At 37.9% G+C, this 22,767-nt stretch overlaps 1 protein-coding gene and 1 long non-coding RNA gene across 3 annotated transcripts; one reads left to right on the top strand and one right to left on the bottom strand.

Moving 5' to 3' along the window:
* The first annotated feature begins 17,589 nt into the window (after positions 1–17,589).
* Positions 17,590–22,644, top strand: LOC127107985 (pentatricopeptide repeat-containing protein At3g16610). 2 transcript variants are annotated; one of them, XM_051045349.1, is made up of 4 exons: positions 17,590–20,198; positions 21,720–21,831; positions 21,934–22,020; positions 22,101–22,644. In XM_051045349.1, exon 1 carries the CDS (start codon positions 17,795–17,797, stop codon positions 20,105–20,107), a length of 2,313 nt encoding a protein of 770 aa, XP_050901306.1. In that variant the 5' UTR covers positions 17,590–17,794; the 3' UTR covers positions 20,108–20,198; positions 21,720–21,831; positions 21,934–22,020; positions 22,101–22,644. The 2 variants fall into 2 exon arrangements, 1 of the variants encoding a protein (XP_050901306.1); XR_007795880.1 differs by lacking the exon at positions 17,590–20,198 and adding an exon at positions 20,207–21,047.
* LOC127107986 (uncharacterized) lies at positions 20,699–21,941 on the bottom strand. The gene is made up of 2 exons (XR_007795881.1): positions 21,712–21,941; positions 20,699–21,624 (listed from the first exon to the last, which is right to left on the bottom strand). It is a non-coding gene; the product is annotated as an uncharacterized LOC127107986 (long non-coding RNA).
* Positions 22,645–22,767: the final 123 nt, after the last annotated feature.

The following is a 22,767-nucleotide window of genomic DNA, read 5'->3' as shown; positions in this document are numbered from 1 at the left end:
CATGAAATAATTATCCAAGGCACTGTGTTTGACTATGACAACGATTCTCAAGGTCTCCGTCAAAGGTTTGTACGAGCTTGGGGCACGGTGAAAAGAAGTACTTTAGGACAGAAAAACTCTATTCCTATGGAACCTTATCTCAGATGGGTATGCGCCAGAGCTCGTGAGCTTATCATGCCATATCTTGCAATCGGACCTCTGATTGTTGAACCAAAAGTTGAAGGAGGTACCCCTCAGATCATTCCTTATCCAGATATGCCTACCAGTGTTGAAGGATTGAAGAAATCTTGGATCCAGTTGAGAGAGGAAAGGGATACTTTTGAAGCTCAGTTCTGTGCTAAAAGGAAGAAAGTATTAGAGCTCACCTGCCAGCTTAAGGAGGAACGAGGTCTCAATGCATATCTTCGCCCAAAAAGAAGCCGTCCCTGGGAGACTTGAGCTTTCGTTTTTTTTCTTGTAATGAACATTGGTTAAAGAAATTATTAATAAAAGTTCCCCTTTTTGGTGGTTTACGCAAAGTTAAATTCCAAAAGTCCTTGAAAACATTTCATACATTGCATAGCATAACATAACATTGCATAACAGGTACTCTAAAAGGATCAATGTTCTCACGGTTTTCCTCCAATCAGGAAAATGGCCCTCGAACAAACTGTCAAGGATCTCCAGGCTCAGAATGCCCAATTCCAGGAGATGATCTTGAACTTATCCAAGGGGCAGGAGGAACTGAAGACTCTATTGCTCGAGAAGAAGAAAGACAAGAAGCATGTGAGTTGCATTAACCCGGGAAGAAGGTTTAAAGGACAGGCTCTAAGAGTCAAGATGGGAAATCCGAAGGATAAAGAAGATGAGTCAGAAAATGATTCGGAAGACGAGAATGCTGACCCCCTCAACCCCGAGGACGACTATGAAAATTATGAGAATGAACAGTACTCTCCGAGAGATGATAAGTATAAGTTGTTGGAAGAACGTATGCTAGCTATGGAGGGTCAGAAGGCACCCGGTCTGGATTTCGAAAGCTTAGGTCTGGTCTCTGATGTGGTCATTCCTCGCAAATTCAAGGTTCCCGCTTTCACTAAGTATGATGGTGCGTCTTGTCCTCAGATGCATCTGAGAGCTTATGTGAGAAAGATCCAGCCGTATACCACTGATAGGAAACTATGGATCCATTTCTTCCAGGAGAGTCTGTCTGGAACACAGTTAGAGTGGTATTATCAGCTCGAGAGCTCTAACATCCGCACCTGGACTGATTTAGCGACAGCTTTCTACAAGCACTACCAGTATAATTCTGAATTAGCGCCTACTCGGCTACAATTGCAGAATATGACTATGGGCTCTAAAGAAAGCTTCAAAGAATATGCTCAAAAATGGAGAGACTCGGCTGGCAGAGTCAAACCCCCTATGACTGATCGAGAATTAGTGGATATGTTCATGGGTACACTGACTGGCCCATTCTATAGCCATATATTGGGAAGTTCCTCATCGGGTTTCACTGAACTTATATTGACGGGTGAACGTGTTGAAAGCGGCATTCGAAGTGGAAAGATACAGGCGGCTACCTCTGCAAGCACCAGAAAGTCCTATCAGGGGAAGAATGAATCAAATGTTGTGTACGGTCAAAGGGGTCATAACAAGAAAAATCGTGACCATACTGTTGGAGCAGTTACGATTGCAGCACCGCCATTTCAAAACTTCCAACACAGACAAGACAGGTCAAGAAGGCAGTTTACCAAGATCAATATGACTTTAGCACAAGCACTGCAGGGTATGCTAAAAGAAAATTTAATTACCCTCAGAGATCCTCCTGCAAATCCCAACACTACTTCTCCTCGTTATAATCCCAATGCCAGGTGTGCATATCACTCTAATAGCCCCGGGCATGATACAAACGATTGTTGGTTGTTGAAGAATAAGATTCAGGATATGATCGACGCTGGAGAGATTGATTTTGATCCTCCGGAGACTCCTAATGTCATCACTTCTCCTCTGCCTAATCATGACAAGATTGTTAATGCTGTAGAAGATGCTGATAGTGATTGCGACTTGGATAGCTGGATTTTCCCAACAATTGGTGACAGACTCGATAATTGGAAGGCTGAAGACACTATCCCGATTTCCTTTAGTCAGGAGTAATTGTTATTTCTATTTTAGTGTTTCAAATTTTGTAATTTTTTTAAGGCATTGTGTCTATACCCGGGGCACAATAGCTAATTTTTCATGGGTTTTGTCATTTTCATAAGCATATTCACATTCAATAAATCAATGGACTTTTTGCATTCAAATATTGCGCTCTTTATCTTTCCTGTCATCTTTCAAAAAAATAAGCTATGTTTTCTTACACACACTCACATAACCAATTGCAGATCCATATCCACTCTGGATCCTGTCGATAATAATTCTGCTACTGTTAATTATGCCTTTGAAAATCTGATCTACCAAGCCGAGGATGGAAGTGAGGAAGATTGTGAAGTACCTGGAGAGCTTGCCAGACTATTAATGCAAGAAGAAAAGACTATTCAGCCGCATGAGGAATCAATTGAAATTGTAAACCTGGGTACTGAAGTAGACAAGAAAGAAGTCAAAATAGGAGCAGGCTTGGAAAACAGTGTCAAAGAGAGATTGATTCAGATGTTACGTGACTATATAGAGATTTTTGCTTGGTCTTATGAAGACATGCCAGGACTGGATACTGATATAGTAGTACATCGTTTGCCGATGAAGGAAGATTGTCATCCTGTTAAGCAAAAGGTTCGTCGCATGCGTCCTGAAATGTCTGAGAAAATCAAAGCCGAGGTTATGAAACAATTTAATACAGGTTTTCTAGCTGTTACTTCTTATCCTCAATGGGTTGCTAATGTGGTATCAGTGCCAAAGAAGGATGGTAAGGTGCGAATGTGTGTAGATTACAGAGATTTGAATAAAGCAAGTCCCAAAGATGACTTTCCACTTCCTCACATTGATGTTCTGGTAGATAACACTGCTCAACACATGGTATTCTCATTCATGGATGGATTCTCAGGTTATAACCAGATTAAGATGGCACTTGAAGACATGGAGAAAACTACGTTTGTGACGCAATGGGGCACTTTCTGTTACAAAGTAATGCCATTCGGTTTAAAGAATGCAGGGGCAACATACCAGCGTGCTATGGTGGTTTTGTTCCATGATATGATCCATCATGAAATAGAGGTATATGTGGATGACATGATAGCCAGATCTCATATTGAAGAAGAACATCTCGATCATTTATACAAACTGTTTGAGAGGTTGAAGAAATACAAGTTGAGATTGAACCCAAACAAATGCACCTTTGGAGTAAGATCCGGTAAACGCTTGGGCTTTATTGTCAGTGGTAAAGGAATTGAGGTTGACCCTGCTAAGGTGAGAGCTATTCAAGAAATGCCAGTTCCCCGTACTGATAAAGAAGTCAGAGGTTTCTTGAGACGCTTGAATTACATTGCCCGATTTATCTCCCATTTGACTGCTACTTGCAAACCCATCTTCAAGTTATTGAGGAAAAATCAAGAGATAATATGGAATGATGAATGTCAAGAAGCTTTTGACAAAATCAAGAAGTATCTCCAAGAACCTCCAATTCTTATGCCACCAGTTGAAGGAAGACCTCTAATCATGTATTTGACCGTGTTAGAGAATTCAATGAGGTGTGTGCTGGGGCAACATGACGAGTCTGGTCGAAAAGAGCATGCAATATACTACCTTAGCAAAAAGTTTACCGACTGTGAAACAAGATACTCACTGCTTGAGAAAACTTGCCGCGCTTTGGCTTGGGCTGCTCGCCGACTAAGACAGTATATGTTGAATCATACCACTTTATTGATTTCTAAGATGGATTCTATCAAATATATATTTGAGAAACATGCTCTCTCCGAAAGAATAGCAAGATGGCAGAGGATTTTAACAGAGTATGATATCCAGTATACTACCCAGAAAGCAATCAAAGGAAGCGTGTTAGCTGATCATTTGGCTCATCAAGCGGTTGATGATTACCAATCTATGAATTTTGAGTTCCCTGATGAGGATGTTATGCTTGTTACTGATTATGAAGAACCTGGACCGGATGAAGGACCCGAACGGGGATCCCGATGGACTATGGTTTTTGATGGATCTTCTAATGCATTGGGCAATGGTGTTGGTGTTGTAATTATTTCTCCCAAGGGTTGCCATACGCCTTTCACTGCTAGACTATGTTTTGATTGTACCAATAATATGGCTGAGTATGAAGCATATATTTTGGGACTCAGAGCTGCTATAGACCTGAGAATCAAGTTTTTGAGTGTGTACGGAGACTCAGCCTTAGTAATCAGTCAGATCAAAGGAGAATGGGACACTAAACATCCGAATCTCATCCCTTATCGAGAGCGGGTGTTGACATTAATCCCATACTTTGAAGAGATTACATTCGAACATATTCCACGAGAAGAGAATCAGTTGGCAGACGCATTGGCTACCATGTCATCTATGTTCAGAGTCAGATGGAACAATGAAGCTCCCATGATCACCATTGAACGATTAGATGAACCAGCATATTGTTATGAACTTAATACTGATGAAGTAGAAGAGAAACCTTAGTTCCACGAAGTAAAAAGATATTTAGAAACTCGGGAATACCCTGAAGGGGCATCCATCAATGATAGAAAATTTCTGAGGAAGTTCTCCGCTAAATTCTTTTTGAGTAATGGAGTATTATACAAACGTAATCGTGATTCGACTTTGCTTCGCTGTGTGGATAAAATGGAAGCAGAAAAGATTATGGAAGACATGCATGACGGTATTTTTGGGACTCATTCTAGTGGACATACGATGGCCAAGAAGATTCTGAGATCAGGGTATTATTGGTCTACCATGGAAGCAGATTGCCACCATCACTCCAGAACTTGTCACAAGTGCCAGATCTATGCGGACAAAGTACATGCACCTCCTGCTCCATTGAACATGTTGACAGCCCCTTGGCCCTTTGCAATGTGGGTCATTGATATGATCAGAGAGATTAAACCTACTACTTCTAATGGACATCGTTTCATTCTTGTTGCTATTGATTACTTTACGAAGTGGGTAGAGGCAGCCTCATTTGCTTTTGTCACCAAGAATGTGGTGGCACGATTCATCAAGAATAGTCTTATTTGTCGGTATGGCATCCCTGAAAGAGTTATCACTGATAATGGTACTAATTTGAACAACAAGATGATTACTGAACTCTGTACGCGGTTCAAAATAAAACACTATAACTCTTCTCCGTACCGGCCAAAGATGAATGGCGCCGTAGAAGCTGCTAATAAGAATATTAAGAAGATCATACAAAAGATGATAGTAACATACAAAGACTGGCATGAGATGTTACCATTTGCTCTTCATGGTTATCGCACTTCAGTACGCACTTCGACAGGGGAAACTCCTTTCTCTTTAGTCTACAGAATGGAAGCCGTTTTACCAGTGGAAGTTCAGATTCCCTCTCTAAGAATTATGAAAGATGAAGGCTTAGATGAAGATGAATGGATTCAGAGTCGACTCGATCAGATAAATTTGATTGATGAAAAGAGACTTGCGGTTGTTTGTCATGGGCAGATATATCAGAAGCGCGTGACCCAGGCATTTAATAAAAAAGTCAAGAGACAGGTGTATCAAATTGGCGACTTGGTGATAAAGCGTATCATTCTACCACAAGGTGATCCTAGAGGCAAATGGACTCCCACATACGAAGGGCCATTTGTAGTTAAGAAGGTATTCTCTGGTGGAGCCATGATGCTTGCTACAATGGATGGCGAAGATTTCCCGCATCCCGTGAACGCGGACATAGTTAAAAAATACTACGCATAAAAGAGACCCGTTAGGCCGACGTATCTAGGCAAAAGTAAGGGCATCCCGGCGAACCAAAAGGGTTCGGGCAAAAATTAGGGATAAACATATAAAAATGTACACCCGGCAAGTCGAAAACCTGAAAAGGCGGCTTGGGCAAAAAAGGGTATCCTGGTGGACTGAAAACCTAAAAAGGCGGTCCAAGCAAAAATTAGGGATTAAAGTGTATGACTATGTCCCGTTCTCGGCCAGCTTCACCAAAGTCAAAGGGACTGAGCAAGCCAATCGCTTCTATCCGACAGCAAGAGATGAGATGCTTGAAGACATAATAGCAGTAGCAGAATTTAAATCAATAGGACTTTTTCTCATAACTTTTTTTTTCTTTGCTTTCTTGACAATTTCCTCTTACTAGGATTTCTGTCTCCTTGTATTAAAATTGCCTGTTTATAGGCCCTCTTCCAAAATCAATTCAATCTTACTTGCTCCGTTTTGTTTGCATAAATGTCCATTGATTTAATTCGAATTAATATATGCATTTGAATATGATTGATGTTTACCGAAAATACATGCATAAAATAGAAATAGCAATTACTAAAAGACTTTAGGATCGAGGGTAAGGTCTAACCATGCTTTCCAACAAGTCCGGTTGCAAATCCTGTTCCCCAGCAAAACCAGTCATTCCAAGAAGAAATTGGCACTACTATACAGACTGGTCATCTTTGTTATCCCTAGTCAGGTTCTATTGAATATCTATACCACCAGACAGAAATCAAATATCCTCGGCTAAGAAAGGGTCATCAATACAAATATCTCCAATATCGGGATTTATTTTCCCATGGCAAAACTTTTTCATACATCATTTCACAGCTTATGCATGCATGCAATGCTCGCATTTATTTTCAAGAGCATAAAACATCTCATGACATCATAACATGGCATGAGGCTAACTCTTTTTTTAGGTTAATTGTCCTCCTGATACAGTCAAAATAAAGATTCATTCAGACGGATATCTTTATCATTTACATTCAAGATTCAGATATGATCCATATGAATATTCATTCTGACAAGTATCCTGATATCCTCATAAGAATGGCATCTTTAAGCCCATCCCAGACATTTATTGCAAATACAACATATACAAATATTATCAGATATAGCCTAACGTACGACTCATTCTGATTCAGCCTAACGCATGGCTCCTTCAATTGTTCCAATACGGTCTAGCGTACGACCCATTTGGATATTCATCCCCTCAGATACTGCCTAGCGTACGGTACATTTTGAAATGTAGTCTAGCGTATGACTACCCCTTTTTATCATCAGATACAGCCTAACGGATGGCTCATTCTGCTACTCATATACGATCTAGCGTACGATCCATTCTGATCTTTATTTCTCCAGATACAGCCTAACGGATGGCTCATTCTGCTACTCAGATACGATCTAGCGTACGATCCATTTTGATCCTTATTTCTCCAGATACATCCTAACGGACAGCTCATTCTGCAACTCAAATACGATCTAGCGTATGATCCATTCTGATCTTTCATCCCCAGTGAAGTCGCCAGCCTAATGGACGACTCATTCTGCAACTCAGATATGGTCCAGCGTATGACCCATTATGATCCTTACCTCATCAGGTTTAGCTCACCCTAATATCACCTAATGGATGGCTCATTATACGGTCTAGCGTACGACTCAGTGTGCCACCCATGTCTTCAGATATGGTCTAATATACAACACACTCTGAAGCTCTCATCATCAGACTTTCTGGATGGCATCTTTAAGCCCATCTCCATCAAGGCTATCTTTTAATTAACAAGTGCAAATTTTTGGGGCATTCTAAGTGTTCAATAATCTTCCACCTCCAGATCCCGAATGACGTTCATACCATTCTAATTCTCCCGGTTTAAGAATATTGAACAGGGGCAGCTGTCATACCCCAAAATTTGCCTGTTAATTTTTATGATACTTTTAACAGGTTCAAATGGGGTCTGTTCGTTTTTCAAAGCATTAATCTCAAAGGAACAAAGATCCAGCGCACAGGTAACCAAATCCAGAAGATGACCTGAACTGTCATGCTCGCCTAGCGAGCAAAACCTTCGCTAGGCGAAGCCCACGCTTCCTCCTTCGCTCCAGCGAACCTTGTTGATTTTGCTACTGGAATGCTCGCTACCTGCTCTCTAGCGGCTCACCTAGCGAGTAAGTACTAGCTATGCTTTTATCCAAGTTTGGGAGCATTCGCTAGAGCCTCGCTGAGTGCTCGCCTAGCGAACCATTCGCTGCTTCACTCGCCTAGCGAGCCTACGGATATACCAGAATATTTTTGGGCCCGAATTACCTCCATTCTGAGCCCACCAAGACACAAAAAAATCAGCTATAAATTCCAAAACTTCATTTGAAAAAGGGAGATCAGAAAAACAACGGAGAAAACCCTAGAAGTTAATTCAGAGAACTCATCTGCACAAAGGTTACCTCCACCAACCCTATCAGGCATAAACCCTAAGATTGCTCTGCAAACCCAACGGTGCAACTCAACTTCGTCCGATCCCTCCAATCAGGTTTGCCCTATTCCCACTGCTCTATGCTCCCAATTTGAAACTTCTAAATGTATGAGACATTATGGTTGAATTTGGAAGGGCGAATATTGTTAGGTTTTGCATGTGGGTTTATATGTGCATAAATGTGTAAAACAACACTTTGAATATTCGATCGGGTAATTTTTGTAATGGATGCCATAGGGTTTGGGGTTTCTGAAATCGTACCGTTATCAAAGCAGAACCCAGAACCCGCAGTCGTTCGCTAGCACCTCGCTAAGCGAACATGTAGCGAGGGTTCGCCAGGCCTTCGCTAAGCGAGCCAGTAGCAAACATGACAGTAATTGATTTTTCTATTTGCATTCTGGTCTGTTCTGTACTTGTTTGACATGTTTTCTATTGCATTTGCTTTCTGTTTGCCTACACTATTATTGCTATGATTCTTTTGTTCGGTGCAACTCTTAATTGCACCCCATCCCGTTATTCTAACATGTTTGCTGAGTTTTTGTAAGGGCTCACATGACTCTTGGAGAGATAGCTTGACATGCCACTTTATTTGCGGATATCATCGTGGAGATTTATTCTGATTACTTGGATAATTACATTGCCTTTGAATACGTGATCTTATCCCTCTCTTTGTTGCCTTACGATTACGGTCATGTCCCACGAATGTGGGGATACTCTTAGCAAAGACCCTTTCGATTAAATCATCATCATCCCTAAACAGATAAGTCATAGTCCCTTCGATTAAAAGGTCAATGTCCCTATATGACCTTGTCCCTCGAATGTTGCCTTCGAATATATGACTTTGTCCCTCGATGACCCCTCGTTGTAGCCTACGATTAAATGATGATCGTCCCTTCGAATGCTAAGGTATCCTTACAAATGTTGCTTTCAATGACCAATCGACGACTCCACGATGTCCCTTTACATCCAAAGGATAAGACTACTTACTTCTCAATAATAAGGACAGTTTTACCCTCCTAAGGATAGGAAATACCTATAAAGACCTTGGTTAGGTATAGCTCTTAAATGCTTGCTCACAGCTTAAAATACTTTTCACACCTCACACTTTTCAAAACATCTTTTAGAAAATCACCACTTGGTATACATTCGCACCAGAATCATCGCCGAGTTATATTTTTCTAAACATCTTTCAAAATCAAACGAGATAAACACTTTGTATACATTCGTACAAGAATCATTACAAAGTTAAACTCTCCTTTCAAAATATTTTCTAAACACACCATATTTCTCAAACACTTTCTCAAACAAGGAAAACATAAGTGAGTTAAGAAATTAAGAGCCCATGGATAACCATGGATACAAAGGGTGCAAACACCTTCCCTTTGTATAATGTACCTCCCGAACTCAAAATCTAATCAAGGTCTTTCCTGTTCTTTTCCGCCTTTCCTTATTGGATAAAAGAAAAGTCGGTGGCGACTCTTGCTATCCGCAACATTGCTTTTCAAAGCAAAAACACAAAGTCAGTTCACCGTATCACACTCTTTAATACTAATAAAAGCTTTCTGGCAATCTTCGGTCCAATCACAAGACTGATATTTCCGAAGAAGCTTGAATATAGGTGCACATGTGGCAATCATATACGATATAAATCTTGAGATATAATTCAAGCGGCCGAGAAAACCTCTGACTTGCTTCCCACCGGGCGTGCCAATTTTTTTACTGTCGAAATCGGTAAACAAGCGATTGTCTTCTAAAATTTAATATCTTTGGTTACTTACAGGATCGTGAAGGAGAATTGCGGTCCAAAATGCAGCGGAAATTAAAGTTTTCTCCTTTAGAGATCCTTACGAATGGTCATGATCAGTGATAGAATATTTACCTCTTGTGACGATTGAAACCTTTGGTGCATATCTCTTGTGACGATCAAAACCTTTGATGCAGATCTACGGAGCGATCACGAACGTTGAACGATGACAACGTCTCTACTCAGTCCACACGTACGGATTCCTTCAATCTCAGTGCTAGCTGGTACGAATGAAGGCTTTGAGTGAGTGAGAGAGAGAGAGAGAGAGAGAGAGAGAGAGAGAGAGAAAACGAAAATAATGCAACCGCAATGAATGCTTCTGCACAAGGGTTCTATTTATAGAACCACTTGTGTGGGCTTCAAGCTAAAAAGCCCACTTAAGTGTATTTTGGCCCATATCTTATAATATGCCCAAAATCACTTAAGTCTATGGTACCTTACCATATTTTGTATTCTACTTAAGTACACCGTACCTTACGATGTTCTACAACTCACTTAAGTGCACCGTACCTTACGGTGTTCCTTAGTTACTCTATCTCTCATCAATCCGTCCTTTGTGTGTGACCCTGTAGGTTTTCGCGACGTTGGCAATTATATTAAATCACGTATTTAACATAATAAATAGTGAGCGGTATCTAGCAACACATCACTGCTACCCAAGACACGAAAATGTCATGTGATCTGACAAAACCTTCTGTGATAACACTTATGTGTATAATTACCCTTTTTCCCTTATGTCTATATTGAACACAAGGCATAGACCGTGTCATCCTTGTCCAATTCAATATTGGGTCCGTAGACATTTATCCTGTTATGCAGGATGGGCAAATTCCATCTAGGTCACTCATGTCCCTCAGCATGCTTCGTGGAGTACCCATTAACTGTCTTTATGGTTATCCAGTTACGAACAACGTTGGATCAGCAATAAAGCACTCGACTTTACATCTAGGATCCATAGTGGTTTCAGGTCGAAGAGTGGTATACACCATTATCACCATGAGAATAACTTATGACACTTTGCATAACTTTCTATATAGTATTCTCATAGCGGGTCAATCCAGTATAAATATTACTCTTAATATTCATACCTATGTTTAAGACTTGATAACTCCTTTATCCATGATCCATGAGATGTGATCATCAGTCTATATACATAATAGTCTTTATGCTTTAATGTTATCCCACTTCACAATAAAGCTTGACTACGGATACTTTAAGAATAGTGTCCTTATGTTTAATGTGATCTCATGATCAAGTCACACTTGATACATTAAACGGACTAGCTATTCTGGGGACTTTATTAAACAAACGTAATAAAGAAAAAGCCTTTTATTATTCGATATAAGTACCAAAAGTATTGGCCTCTAGGGCTTACACCAACAGATCGTAGATTGATCCTAGGACATGTGTTATTATTTAGTTTCTGGGTTTGTTAATTATGAACATTTTGACAATATTCTTCAAAGTTATTAAAGGGAATGTTGCAATTCTTTAACAAAATGCAGAAGTAAAGGCTTGCAAAGTAAATGACTTCAAAATAAATGACGAAATCTTAAATATTGAAGTTGGATTCAAAGTAAATTGTAGAAAATGTAAAGGGCACAATCTTAAATGACTTGGTTAAGAGTATAAAATATGGTATTCACACGTACATTTTGACTCAAGAACACTCGTTTCTCACGCACATGTACTTTGAATAAATTTAGTGTTTTTGTACAAGGTCGAACACCCTTTTCCTAATGGCTAAGTGTCTTATTTATATTAAATTGAAAATAACCGCTATTCAATGGTCTTTTCTCTAGAAGATGCCCCATCTTCTATTTACACGCATTCCGTTGCTCAAAGCTCTCCACGCGTCTTCAAGAAATGAAAAGGGCCAAAAAACAATTATCAGCCTCAAACCTTTGAATTATACCATGTTGAACGCTACTCCAAGTAAGCTTCGTCGAACTCTAGCCTAGGCCAAAATATTTCTAAGTCCTAGACCACAACTTCCTTCATTGAAATATTTTCATTAATCTATTGTTGAAGTCAACATATTCTTCTTAAGAGTATTTCTTTGAATCCTATGACCAGTTCCTAACATTTATGTGTGTCGAAATCCCAGCCAACAGAACCAGGGACTGAAATTGGGGTAAGGACATTGAGTGAGAGTGCACTAAAGAGTCACCGTGAAGAGTGACTATTTGACCTTCCTGGAGAAATTTCGTTGTCAAATCAGAGTAATCATGAGTAACTTTCCCAAATAAATGAAGTCGTGGAAAGTCTAACACCACATCAGGGCCTTCAAATGCAAGCACAAATAGATCAATTGGAAATCTAATACCTTGAAATAGTAACGGTACATTAGGGCAACAATATTGAAAAAAATAAAGAGGATCCACAACCTCTTGGAAGGCCCAACCATTCCACCAAAGTCGGATAAAATTATTTTGTGTTGTCGCTGCAGATTAGAGTGTGGAATTGGTGGTTTCTATACGAACCTGAAATACGTAGAGAACAACCTTGGATCTTAATAGAAATATCGTTAAGGCTAGAAATGTCCCTGAAAACATCCTCAGTAGGAGCTTCTTCAACATCATTATCTTTTACATCATTGTCAACACCGAGTAGCAAGAGAACTTTACTACGAAAAAGATGAGATGAGTTCCATTTTTGTCACGCTTTGAAACAATGGCCTTTAGAATGGAGATCATAGATCTCTACCAATGGAAGGTGAAGGACGGGTACAATGGATTGCTTTGATCTCACTGGAAAAAGTAGTTAGGGTGGAGCAATCGGTGTTGTAGGTCGAAGCTTCGTTGTTTTGGTGAGTTGAAGGAGGAGGAAATCTTTTATGTGGTTGAAGAAAAGGAAATAATTGCATAGATATGGAGGATCGTATGGAAAAAGGTTGATGTTGAAGCTAAAAAGTGAGACCCCCTTTCAATTATCATGAGAGATTTTTTTGGGTCCAAGTCTCATCTCCCTAAGACCTTGTTTTAATATTCCTATTTAACAAAAAATCATTTTTCATTCTTCTTCACATGGCCAGCTTGTCATGCGACTGAGAGATATCTAGTCTCCCATACACATTTTGCCAACTATCACCACCAATACATCTCCCTTTTTTGTTATTTAATTATCTATTTTTTGATATATGATTGGTTGATAAGGAATCACGTGGATTGCAAATATGAACCATTGATCAATCTCGATTCAAAGGCCAAGATAAAAATAAAGAAACACAAATTACTAAATAATTAAAATTTCCGCAGTGTCCCCTTCTAGAAGCTTTAAAAGACTAAAATCCAATTAAATCAATTTAAACAAATAAAGTTCACACCTTTCTAAATAAGCACAATAAAATGAAAATGTAGATAATTCTAGTATTTTGACTCAACCATTTGACAAAAGAATAAAAAAAAGGACTCAAATTAAGTAAAAAAATATCTAAAAAATTAAAACGAATGTATTAAAATGATCAGCATGAAATAAACCTCTGGAAAACAGACAAGTTTTTATCAAATTTTGAAGTGAAAAATGCTTAGTTGAAAAGGCCCTGGCTAATCAAAATATGATCGAAAAAGGAGTCAAAAAATAAAATGAGCACACCAGATTAAACTACGTGAATCATAGATTAATAAAACTAACGTATGCAGACTCGATTTTGAAAATTTTGCCTCCTAAGCTTACGTACATTTGAAAATCGATTCAACGAGTCTGTCTGTATATTTGAAAATTTATTTTGGTCAATATTTTAGGCATTATGCATGGTGAAATGCATGTTATGCTATCTAGATGGTGCAAAGTAAAGTAAACTCAGATGCATGAAAGTTTGAAATGCCTAAAAAAATTAGGGCATGACATATTCTTCTTTCTTATTTGTCAAAAAGCTTGTTGAATTTCCATATACAAATGATAACTCACACGTGTGTATCTAATATATTTCGCGTCGCGTATAGAATTTTTGATACCATCAATAAATAGATAATAATATGTAATTGGAAAAACTCATAAAACAAGATAACTCATTGAGAAAAAGTAGATAATACAACTAAATGACGTTGTGAGTAACACTCACTCAACTATCAAAGAAACAAGTTCAACAAAAACATTATAATAATTAAAATAAAATAAAAATCATGTATGAAATAAATATAGAGAAAATAATGAAACATAAAGGCAGTACAAGACACTCAAATCACGTCACGTCTGAGTGTGGTTGGATCTGCTAAGGGGTCATGAGGGATTTCCACAACTTGGTGTTCTCCTACTGACTTTGATGAAAACAAGCTTTCTTTTAGTTCTTTCTCTCAACAACCATGTCTCTCTGCCTTCGAAAATAAATCTCCATGTTATCCATGATCCCAAACCGCTCAAATGGTCTTGGGAACTAATGTTTCTGACAATGTGTACCCGCTGATACCCAGAGTTGGGGATCAAAGTAGAATGTGCTCTTATTATTATGATAAAAGACCATATTGATTTTATAAAATTTATATATTAACAAAAGTGCTAAGATATTTCCTCTAGTTTGCATATTAAAAAAAAGAAGAAAAATAAAAGAAATGTTTTGAGTGAGATTTGAACCCATACCCATTAGGATTGGAGCATTAACTTAACACTTTAGATCAACTCAACCATCTCAACTTTATGAAAAAATTTAGTTTTGTTTTTTAAATCTTTTTCTTTGATATAAGACCACCATCCCCAAATTTAAAATATTTTTATCTCATGAGAAATCTCAAACTTAAAATTCATGCCTAAATTATATTTCTCTCAACACTACCTAACTCTAAAGAGATTTAGTAGAGTAATAACAATTATTTTAGGTTATGAGTTTGTGATATGAATTTTATCATAAAAAAAGTTTAGGCTTAAATTAATTTGAAAAGGGAAATGATAACATATTGGCTAGAAAAATCTCAAAGTATCAAAAAAACATGCCTCAATGTGAATCTTTTAACAGTGAGGTGTTTGGGTCTGGTGTAAGGGTATTATTGTAATATCTCATTGGGAGAAGTTTGTTTTGGTTGCTAGCTAAACCAATTAAAAAGTTCTAGTTTGGTTGTTGAGGTGGAATTTATAAAACCTTTTATTGGTATGGAGGTCTCTGTAGTTAAAAATCATGTTTGGTTCGTGAGTTTAGCCTGGTGGTAAAATCTCTCTCTTGGTTCGTGAGTTCTGCCTGATGGTAAAAGCCATCCTTGGTTCGAGATTGTTTTGGTGGAAAAATCTCTTGTTTGGTTGGGAGATCTCAGTAATTAAAACATTGTGTCTGGTTGCGAGGATAACCATTGTAAAACTCTAGTTCTTTTGTAAGGAGGTTCATGGGGAAAACCTTTCAAAAGCTCACATAATAATAGAAACTCCCAAGAAGAAATTCTTGGGAAGAAGAGTAGGTCAAATCATTAGGTCGAACATCTATAAATATCTAATGCATATTTCTCCTCTCTTATCTCTTTACATTTTAGTTATTATTTCGATTGGGTTTGTTTCTCTCTGATTTACCTTATTATGATGCTCATTCCTTGTTTGGTTTGCAAACATGTTTTAAAATCTAACTTTATGAAATATTTTATTTGGACACCTCTTTTAAAACCCACACAATTTACCCCTCTTTTATGTTTGGAGTCTATTGTCTAACAATTATGCCATCACTTGGCGACTGTCTAATATGAGAGTCCATAGACTCTTCAAGCGTTAAAGTTTTTAAAACTATCTATAACGGGTCATATCACAACTAATTTGGGTCATGTGATAAGACTCGGATAATATATGTGTTAGTTTGAGGAGAGGGATTGTTCTCCTAAACCTCATCCTTAATTTGATCCATATTTTCTATTTGTCCTTTTTGAAAATGTTTATTAAGGTCTAGAAGATAGATAACTAGGATCCAAAGAAGGTTCCTTTGGAGAGGGGTAAAAGGGGAGTGAAAAATAGTTTCTGTTAAGTGGTATAATGATTGTAAGCTTAAAAATAGATAAAGATTGGGTGTTTGTGATCTCCGCTTGGTCAATTTGGCCCGATATGGAAAATGGTGATGATGGTTGATCCTAAACACTACTTGTTTGTGTGGAATATTCTTTCAGCTAGTTATGTGGCTCATGTTGTTTCATCTCTTAGTGTTGATAGGTTAACTCATCTTTTTCTTGGTGGAAAGATGCTTCCCTCATTGGCTCAGATCATGCTACATTTTCATACTAGTTTGAGGAAATGGTGATAAAAAAGGGTAGGGATTGGTTTTCACACCTCTTTTTGAGAAGATCCTTGGGTGGGGGTCAATCTTGTTAAGAGACCGTTTCCCTAAGCTTTATTTGATTTATATTCAACAAGATTAGAAAGTGGAGGAATTAAGCCATTAGTAGGATGAAATGTTGGTTTGAGATTTCCAATGGAGAATGACGCTTTATTTTTTCTGGAAACAAAAATTGGTTGACAATTTTCTTCTAATTATTTATGAAACTAGACTTTCACGTGACAAAGACCTTTAGTGGTGGCACCCTGAGAAAGACGAAACTTTCTCGACTTATCCCGTTTATATTGCCCTTCTTAATGCTAGACTTTGTGCGAACACCTTCATGACTAGATGTGATTTATTTCCCCTTATTTGGGACAATTGAGGTCTCTATAAAGTGACTATTTTCTCTTGATATCTCCTATAAGATAGAATTCTAACAAGAGAGAATCTCTTTAAGCGTCGTGTCTTACAAGATCCGGGTGGAATTTCTTGTACTTTGTGTCTTGAATCCTTAGAGTCAACCTTCCGTCTCTTTATTGTTTGTTAGGTGGTGATTAGTCTCTAGTATAAGATCTTTAGTGACTAGGTTCAATTTTGATTCTTTCTATAGATCTTTATTTGTTATCGAATTTTTTATATCCTTAGGGGAACGATTCTAATATTTGTTGGGTTTGTCACTAACCATAGAGGAATTGGTGGATGAGAACATATTCTTTTCTTGAAAGTGATATCTTGCTAAGTCTTTTGGCTACTCATGTACATTCTATGAGCAACCGAAAAATCCAATCGTGCATCTTTTGATAAGTCTTCCAACTACTCTTATGCATTCTATGAGTGACCTAAATGTCTCATCTTTTATGTGAATCAATAACAATTTGAAATGTGTACTTTTGATTGGAGAGAAGAATTTTGTTTTCGGTTCTTGTTTTTATTTTCTATATATTGTTTCTCCTATTAAAGAAAAAGACTGAATGTTGTGGAAGTCGAAAGAAAACAAAATATTCATTTCTTTTCTTTTGAAGTGTCATTTTTTTTATAACATATCAAAAAAATTAATCAATATTATTATTTTTCAAACACTAATTTTTCTTTTATATATAATATATTTAATTATTATATATATATATAATATATTTCTCACTTTGTAATAATTATTTAGAAGTAATTTTGACAAAAATTAATGAGAATACTCTTATGATTAAAAAATATAGAAAGTAACATTTAAAAAAGAAAAGAGGTAGTATATTTAAAAATTAACATAGCATCTCAAGAGTGTCCCATATCTACATTTGTGTTGATAAAATTAAAGAGAACGCTGAACATTTCTCTAAAACTCATACAGAAGAGGCGTAGGTAGCAGTTGGTGTATAATTTTCTTCTAATCATAGCCATAATTATTGTGCTGAGTGGTGTGGTGTAATTCGTAATAGCGACACTTACACTTGAACTAAAATGCATACTCTTTTCATTCTACCAAAGATGACAACATGTTTGAAACGTCAACAAGTTTCATTCCTCCGACAGATTACCACATCTTCTGATGCTATTGCCCGTTACCATATCTCACGCAATGAAATCAAACTTGCCCGTCGTGTGTTCGACCAAATTCCTAAACCAACTGTTGTTTTGTGGAACATGATGATCCGAGCTTATGCTTGGGCTGGTCCATTTCAACAATCCATTCATCTGTACCATCAAATGTTGCAACTCCGCGTCACGCCCAACAACTTCACCTTCCCTTTTCTTCTCAAAGCTTGCTCCGCTCTACAAGAATTACAACTTGGGAGACTCATACATTGCCATGCCCACATACTTGGTCTCACAATGGATATCTATGTTTCCACTGCTTTGCTTGACATGTATGCTAAGTGTGGCAATTTGTTTCAAGCACAAACACTATTTAATACTATGTCCCACAGGGATAGGGATGTTGTCGCATGGAATGCCATGATCGCCGCTTTTTCATTTCACGCACTTCCCACTCAAACACTGCACTTGGTTACCCAAATGCACCAAGCTGGGATTGCTCCTAATTCTTCAACTCTTGTATCTATTCTACCCACAATTGGACAAGCTAATGAACTACTCCAAGGGAAGGCTACTCACGCACTCTCTCTCAAGAAATCCTTTTCTGACAGTGTCGTTCTCCAGACTGCACTTTTAGATATGTATGCTAAGTGCCATCAATTATCTTATGCCAGGAAAATCTTCAATACCGTCAATAACAAAAATGAGATATGTTGGAGTGCTATGATTGGAGGTTATGTACTTCATGATTGCATGAGAGATGCATTGTCTCTTTATGATGACATGGTATGTATATACGGCTTGAACCCCACACCAGTCATTCTTGCAACCATGCTTAGAGCCTGTGCACAACTCACTGATCTGAGAAGGGGGAAAAGCTTGCATTGTCACATGATAAAGTCAGGGATACACCTAGATACAACAGTAGGAAACTCACTGATATCAATGTATGCCAAGTGTGCCATTATGGACGATGCAGTGCGGTTCCTTGATGAAATGATTGCAAAAGACTCTGTTTCTTATAGTGCTATTATTTCAGGATGTGTGCAAAATGGCTATGCAGAGAAAGCTTTACCTATTTTTCGCCAGATGCAGTCATTTGGGATTGAACCACATTTGGCAACTATTATAGCTCTACTTCCAGCCTGTTCACATTTGGCCGCTCTACAACACGGGACTTGTTGCCATGGATACACAGTTGTTCGTGGCTTCACTAATGACACCTCCATTTGCAACGCCATTATTGACATGTACTCAAAGTGTGGAAAGATTACTGTCAGTAGGGAGATTTTTGATAGGATGCAAGATAAGGACATTATTTCATGGAATACAATGATAATTGGTTATGGTATTCATGGGCTATGCATAGAAGCACTTTCACTATTCCATGAATTACAGGTATCCGGCTTCAAACCTGATGACGTGACCCTTATTGCTGTTTTATCTGCATGTAGCCATTCGGGACTTGTCACAGAAGGGAAACATTGGTTCAGTTCTATGAGCCAAGGCTTCAACATCAAACCAAGGATGGAACATCATATATGCATGGTTGACCTTCTGGCCCGAGCGGGAAATTTGGATGAAGCATACACCTTCATTCAAAGGATGCCATTTGTGCCTGATGTTCGTGTTTGGGGTTCATTACTTGCTGCATGTAGGACCCACAAAAATATTGAAATTGGTGAAGAAGTGTCAAAGAAGATCCAGCTGCTGGGACCTGAAGGTACTGGAAATTTTGTTCTTATGTCAAACATATATAGTTCTATAGGAAGATGGGACGATGCAGCCCATATTAGAAGCATACAAAGGCATCGTGGTTACAAGAAAAGCCCGGGATGCAGTTGGATTGAGATCTCTGGGGTAATCCATGCATTTATTGGGGGCCATCAATCTCATCCACAATCAGCATCCATAAACAACAAGTTGCAGGAACTGCTGGTGCAGATGAAAAAATTGGGATATCGTGCAGATTCTAGTTTTGTTCTTCATGATGTTGAAGAAGAGGAGAAGGAGCAGATTCTCCTTTATCATAGTGAAAAAATAGCCATTGCATTTGGAATTCTAAATACTAGTCCCAACAACCGCATTCTAGTTACGAAAAATCTGCGGATTTGTGTTGACTGCCACTCTGCAATAAAATTAATTACCATCTTAACAGAAAGGGAGATAACAGTTAGAGATGCAAGTCGGTTTCATCATTTTAAGAATGGAATCTGCAATTGTCAGGATTTCTGGTAAGAAAGATCCAAATGCGGACTACCAGGTCTGGTTTAATCACCCACTGCCATTGGCAAGTAGTCACTTTCTTGAACCACTTTCACTTAACCAGGTAATGTCCTTTTGTCCTTTTATTAGTTTGTTTTATATATTTTTCTATTAAATTCATCCTGACAACTGAAAAAAAAAAGAGTTATACTTATATATCTCAACAGAAGCATAGAAGGTCTGGGTGTTTGGGGAAACTATGTTGCTTAGGCCCTTAAGGGCCAAATAACTTTTCATGTTTTAGAGAAAAGTGTACTTCTTAAATTCAAAGACAGAAGAGAGTGCATTCGTTTCTGCACCAAGACAGCATTTATTTGCTTATAACTAGAGCATGAACTCGTGTGATGTTCGGATATATGTTGGGTGTATTATTTTTTTAAATATAACATAAATTTTTAAGATACGAGAACTAAAAGAGAAATAATCAAATATTTATACTAACATTAAGGGGAAAAACAACACTTTGGAATAATTTTTGTCATAGATTAATTGAGAATGTTACTTTTATGTTTTTTTTCCTATTGATGAGCTTGAATTATAAGTGACAAAAACACTAAGTTTGAGTAAAAATATATAGAGCATTAATTTATATGGATTTGAACGTTTACATGACATCAAAGCAAGAAGGGGAACTAACTACAATACAAAAGTGTATTGTTTGCAATATATCAACCTGTGTTGTCAATTGCACATTATAGCAGAATAGTGTAGCAATGGCAAGCTATGGCGTGACGCTTTTGGCCTGCGAGCCACCGTCAATAATAGTGGTTCTAGCGGCCGCTATTGTGGTCCCAAACTGCTATCGCATTTGCTATTAGGGTTTCAAGGCAAAATTCCTCTGCCTTTTTTAAACCCTTGTCTGTTTTAACTTTTAGGAGTATAAATATCAATCCGGATCCTTTCAAGAGTAATGGTATGTTCTTCATTTTGTTATATTCTTTCTCACAAACAATCATTATGTTCTTCCTACTTTTGAATTAGTTCTGTTATGTTTTTCTTCTCCAATGGGACGAAGTGTTAGACAATTATAATCCAACACGAGAATAAGCCCAATGTAGCACAAATGAGAATGTTGAGCCCACCTAGTGAAATAAAACTTGGTTGTTGTTGTTTATTGTATGCCTCCACCATCTCTCCTCACATATTAAAGTTCTCTTCCTGAACAAGTCCAATAGTGTTTTTTGTGGTTTGCCCTCCTGTTTCCAAAGGTTACTGGCTTTATGACCTTGGTGCACATTATTTTTCTGTCTACAAAGATGCAGTCTTCCTTTTCACTTCCTCCATCTACATGCTTAAATAGACCCCAACCCTACCTCCAAGACTACTTGTGCCATTTTCAACATCACCTATCCTGTGCTGAACTTTCCAATCCATACTGGGAATTTGTCGCAAGAGTCACTAAATACTATTTAGTGTATTATGATTTAACTTGTTAGGAACCAGAACTCAGATTTCTTTTTAACTATAATGTGAACGCAGTATTGTGCTGCCTGTAATTTATTAAGTGTACACCATTAATATAGAGATAAGTCATTGTTTTTCTTTTTTCCCAATGCAATCTGTTATCTGTGTTTTACCTGTTCAGATAGCTCATCTAAATGCCGACCATGCCGATCCATATGCTAGGGAAATTAGAATCAGAACTAGTGAGAAAAAAGCTTGCTCAAGTTGGAGCTCACATCCTTCCAGCACTCTTGGTAATTATTTTTCTTCTAATTTTTATCTTTGGGCAAGTTTGATGTCCCCTTTCCAAAAGAGAGGAAAATTTAGGGACTTTTTTTAATGATAATTTTGTATAGAAACCTGATCCTTCACGTAAGGAATCTTCACATTGTTGCTTGTGGTCCTCGCCTTGGTGTGATACCTGCCAGCAGTCCGACGCCCGAGTAAGTTTTTATCGTATGCAAGAGGTTTTCTACGTAAAAAATGTGTACATTGATTTGATGTTTTACTTCTCTTTTTATAGGAGGTTTCTAAGATTTCTGAGGGCCTAGAACCCTCCAATGTAGGATCACTCTTCAAATAATAGACAAGTGTCAGAGTATAATTTGTTCTGCAATATAATGATCTTCCCGGTGTCCTAGAACCTTCCTTGGGGTTGTAGCGGAGGGTAGGACATCTTTATCCCACGTCACTAGCCTGACATCGTAATGGCGTGTCCATTGAAACAATGCCTTGGCTTATCAGTTCGTTATTGGGCCATGTATTATTAGGCTGCATATGTTATTGGGCCATGAGTTTGTCTTGATCCAGACGGGAACAAAACCTATATTTAATTTTCCCAATTTGAAGGGTACAGGACTGACTCACTCACTCTTGCTGTCATTTGCCTACTTGAAGTTGGACAATGAAAGCGTATGATAGAATGTTAAAAGAGATTTTCTAGAACGCCTTAGAAAAGAAAGGTGATTAGAGTGGCATTACATTTTGTTTCTTATTTCTCGAAGTCACCAAATTGCCCCCAATAAATGATAAATATTCAAATGTATATATTATTTTTTTGGGTCTAACTTTGACCCAACAACCTCATAATTTGTGTAAGGAACAATGTGAAGATGACAATGTTTGCAGAGTATATACCTTTTCCTCGTGAGAACATAAGGGGTCAATTTGTTTTAGCTTTAAAAAATGGA

Source organism: Lathyrus oleraceus, chromosome 7, assembly GCF_024323335.1.
Source record: "Lathyrus oleraceus cultivar Zhongwan6 chromosome 7, CAAS_Psat_ZW6_1.0, whole genome shotgun sequence".
Classification (NCBI taxonomy): domain Eukaryota; kingdom Viridiplantae; phylum Streptophyta; class Magnoliopsida; order Fabales; family Fabaceae; genus Lathyrus; species Lathyrus oleraceus.
The sequence above is the reverse complement of the archived record's forward strand: the minus strand, read 5'-3'. Positions and strand labels throughout refer to the sequence as shown.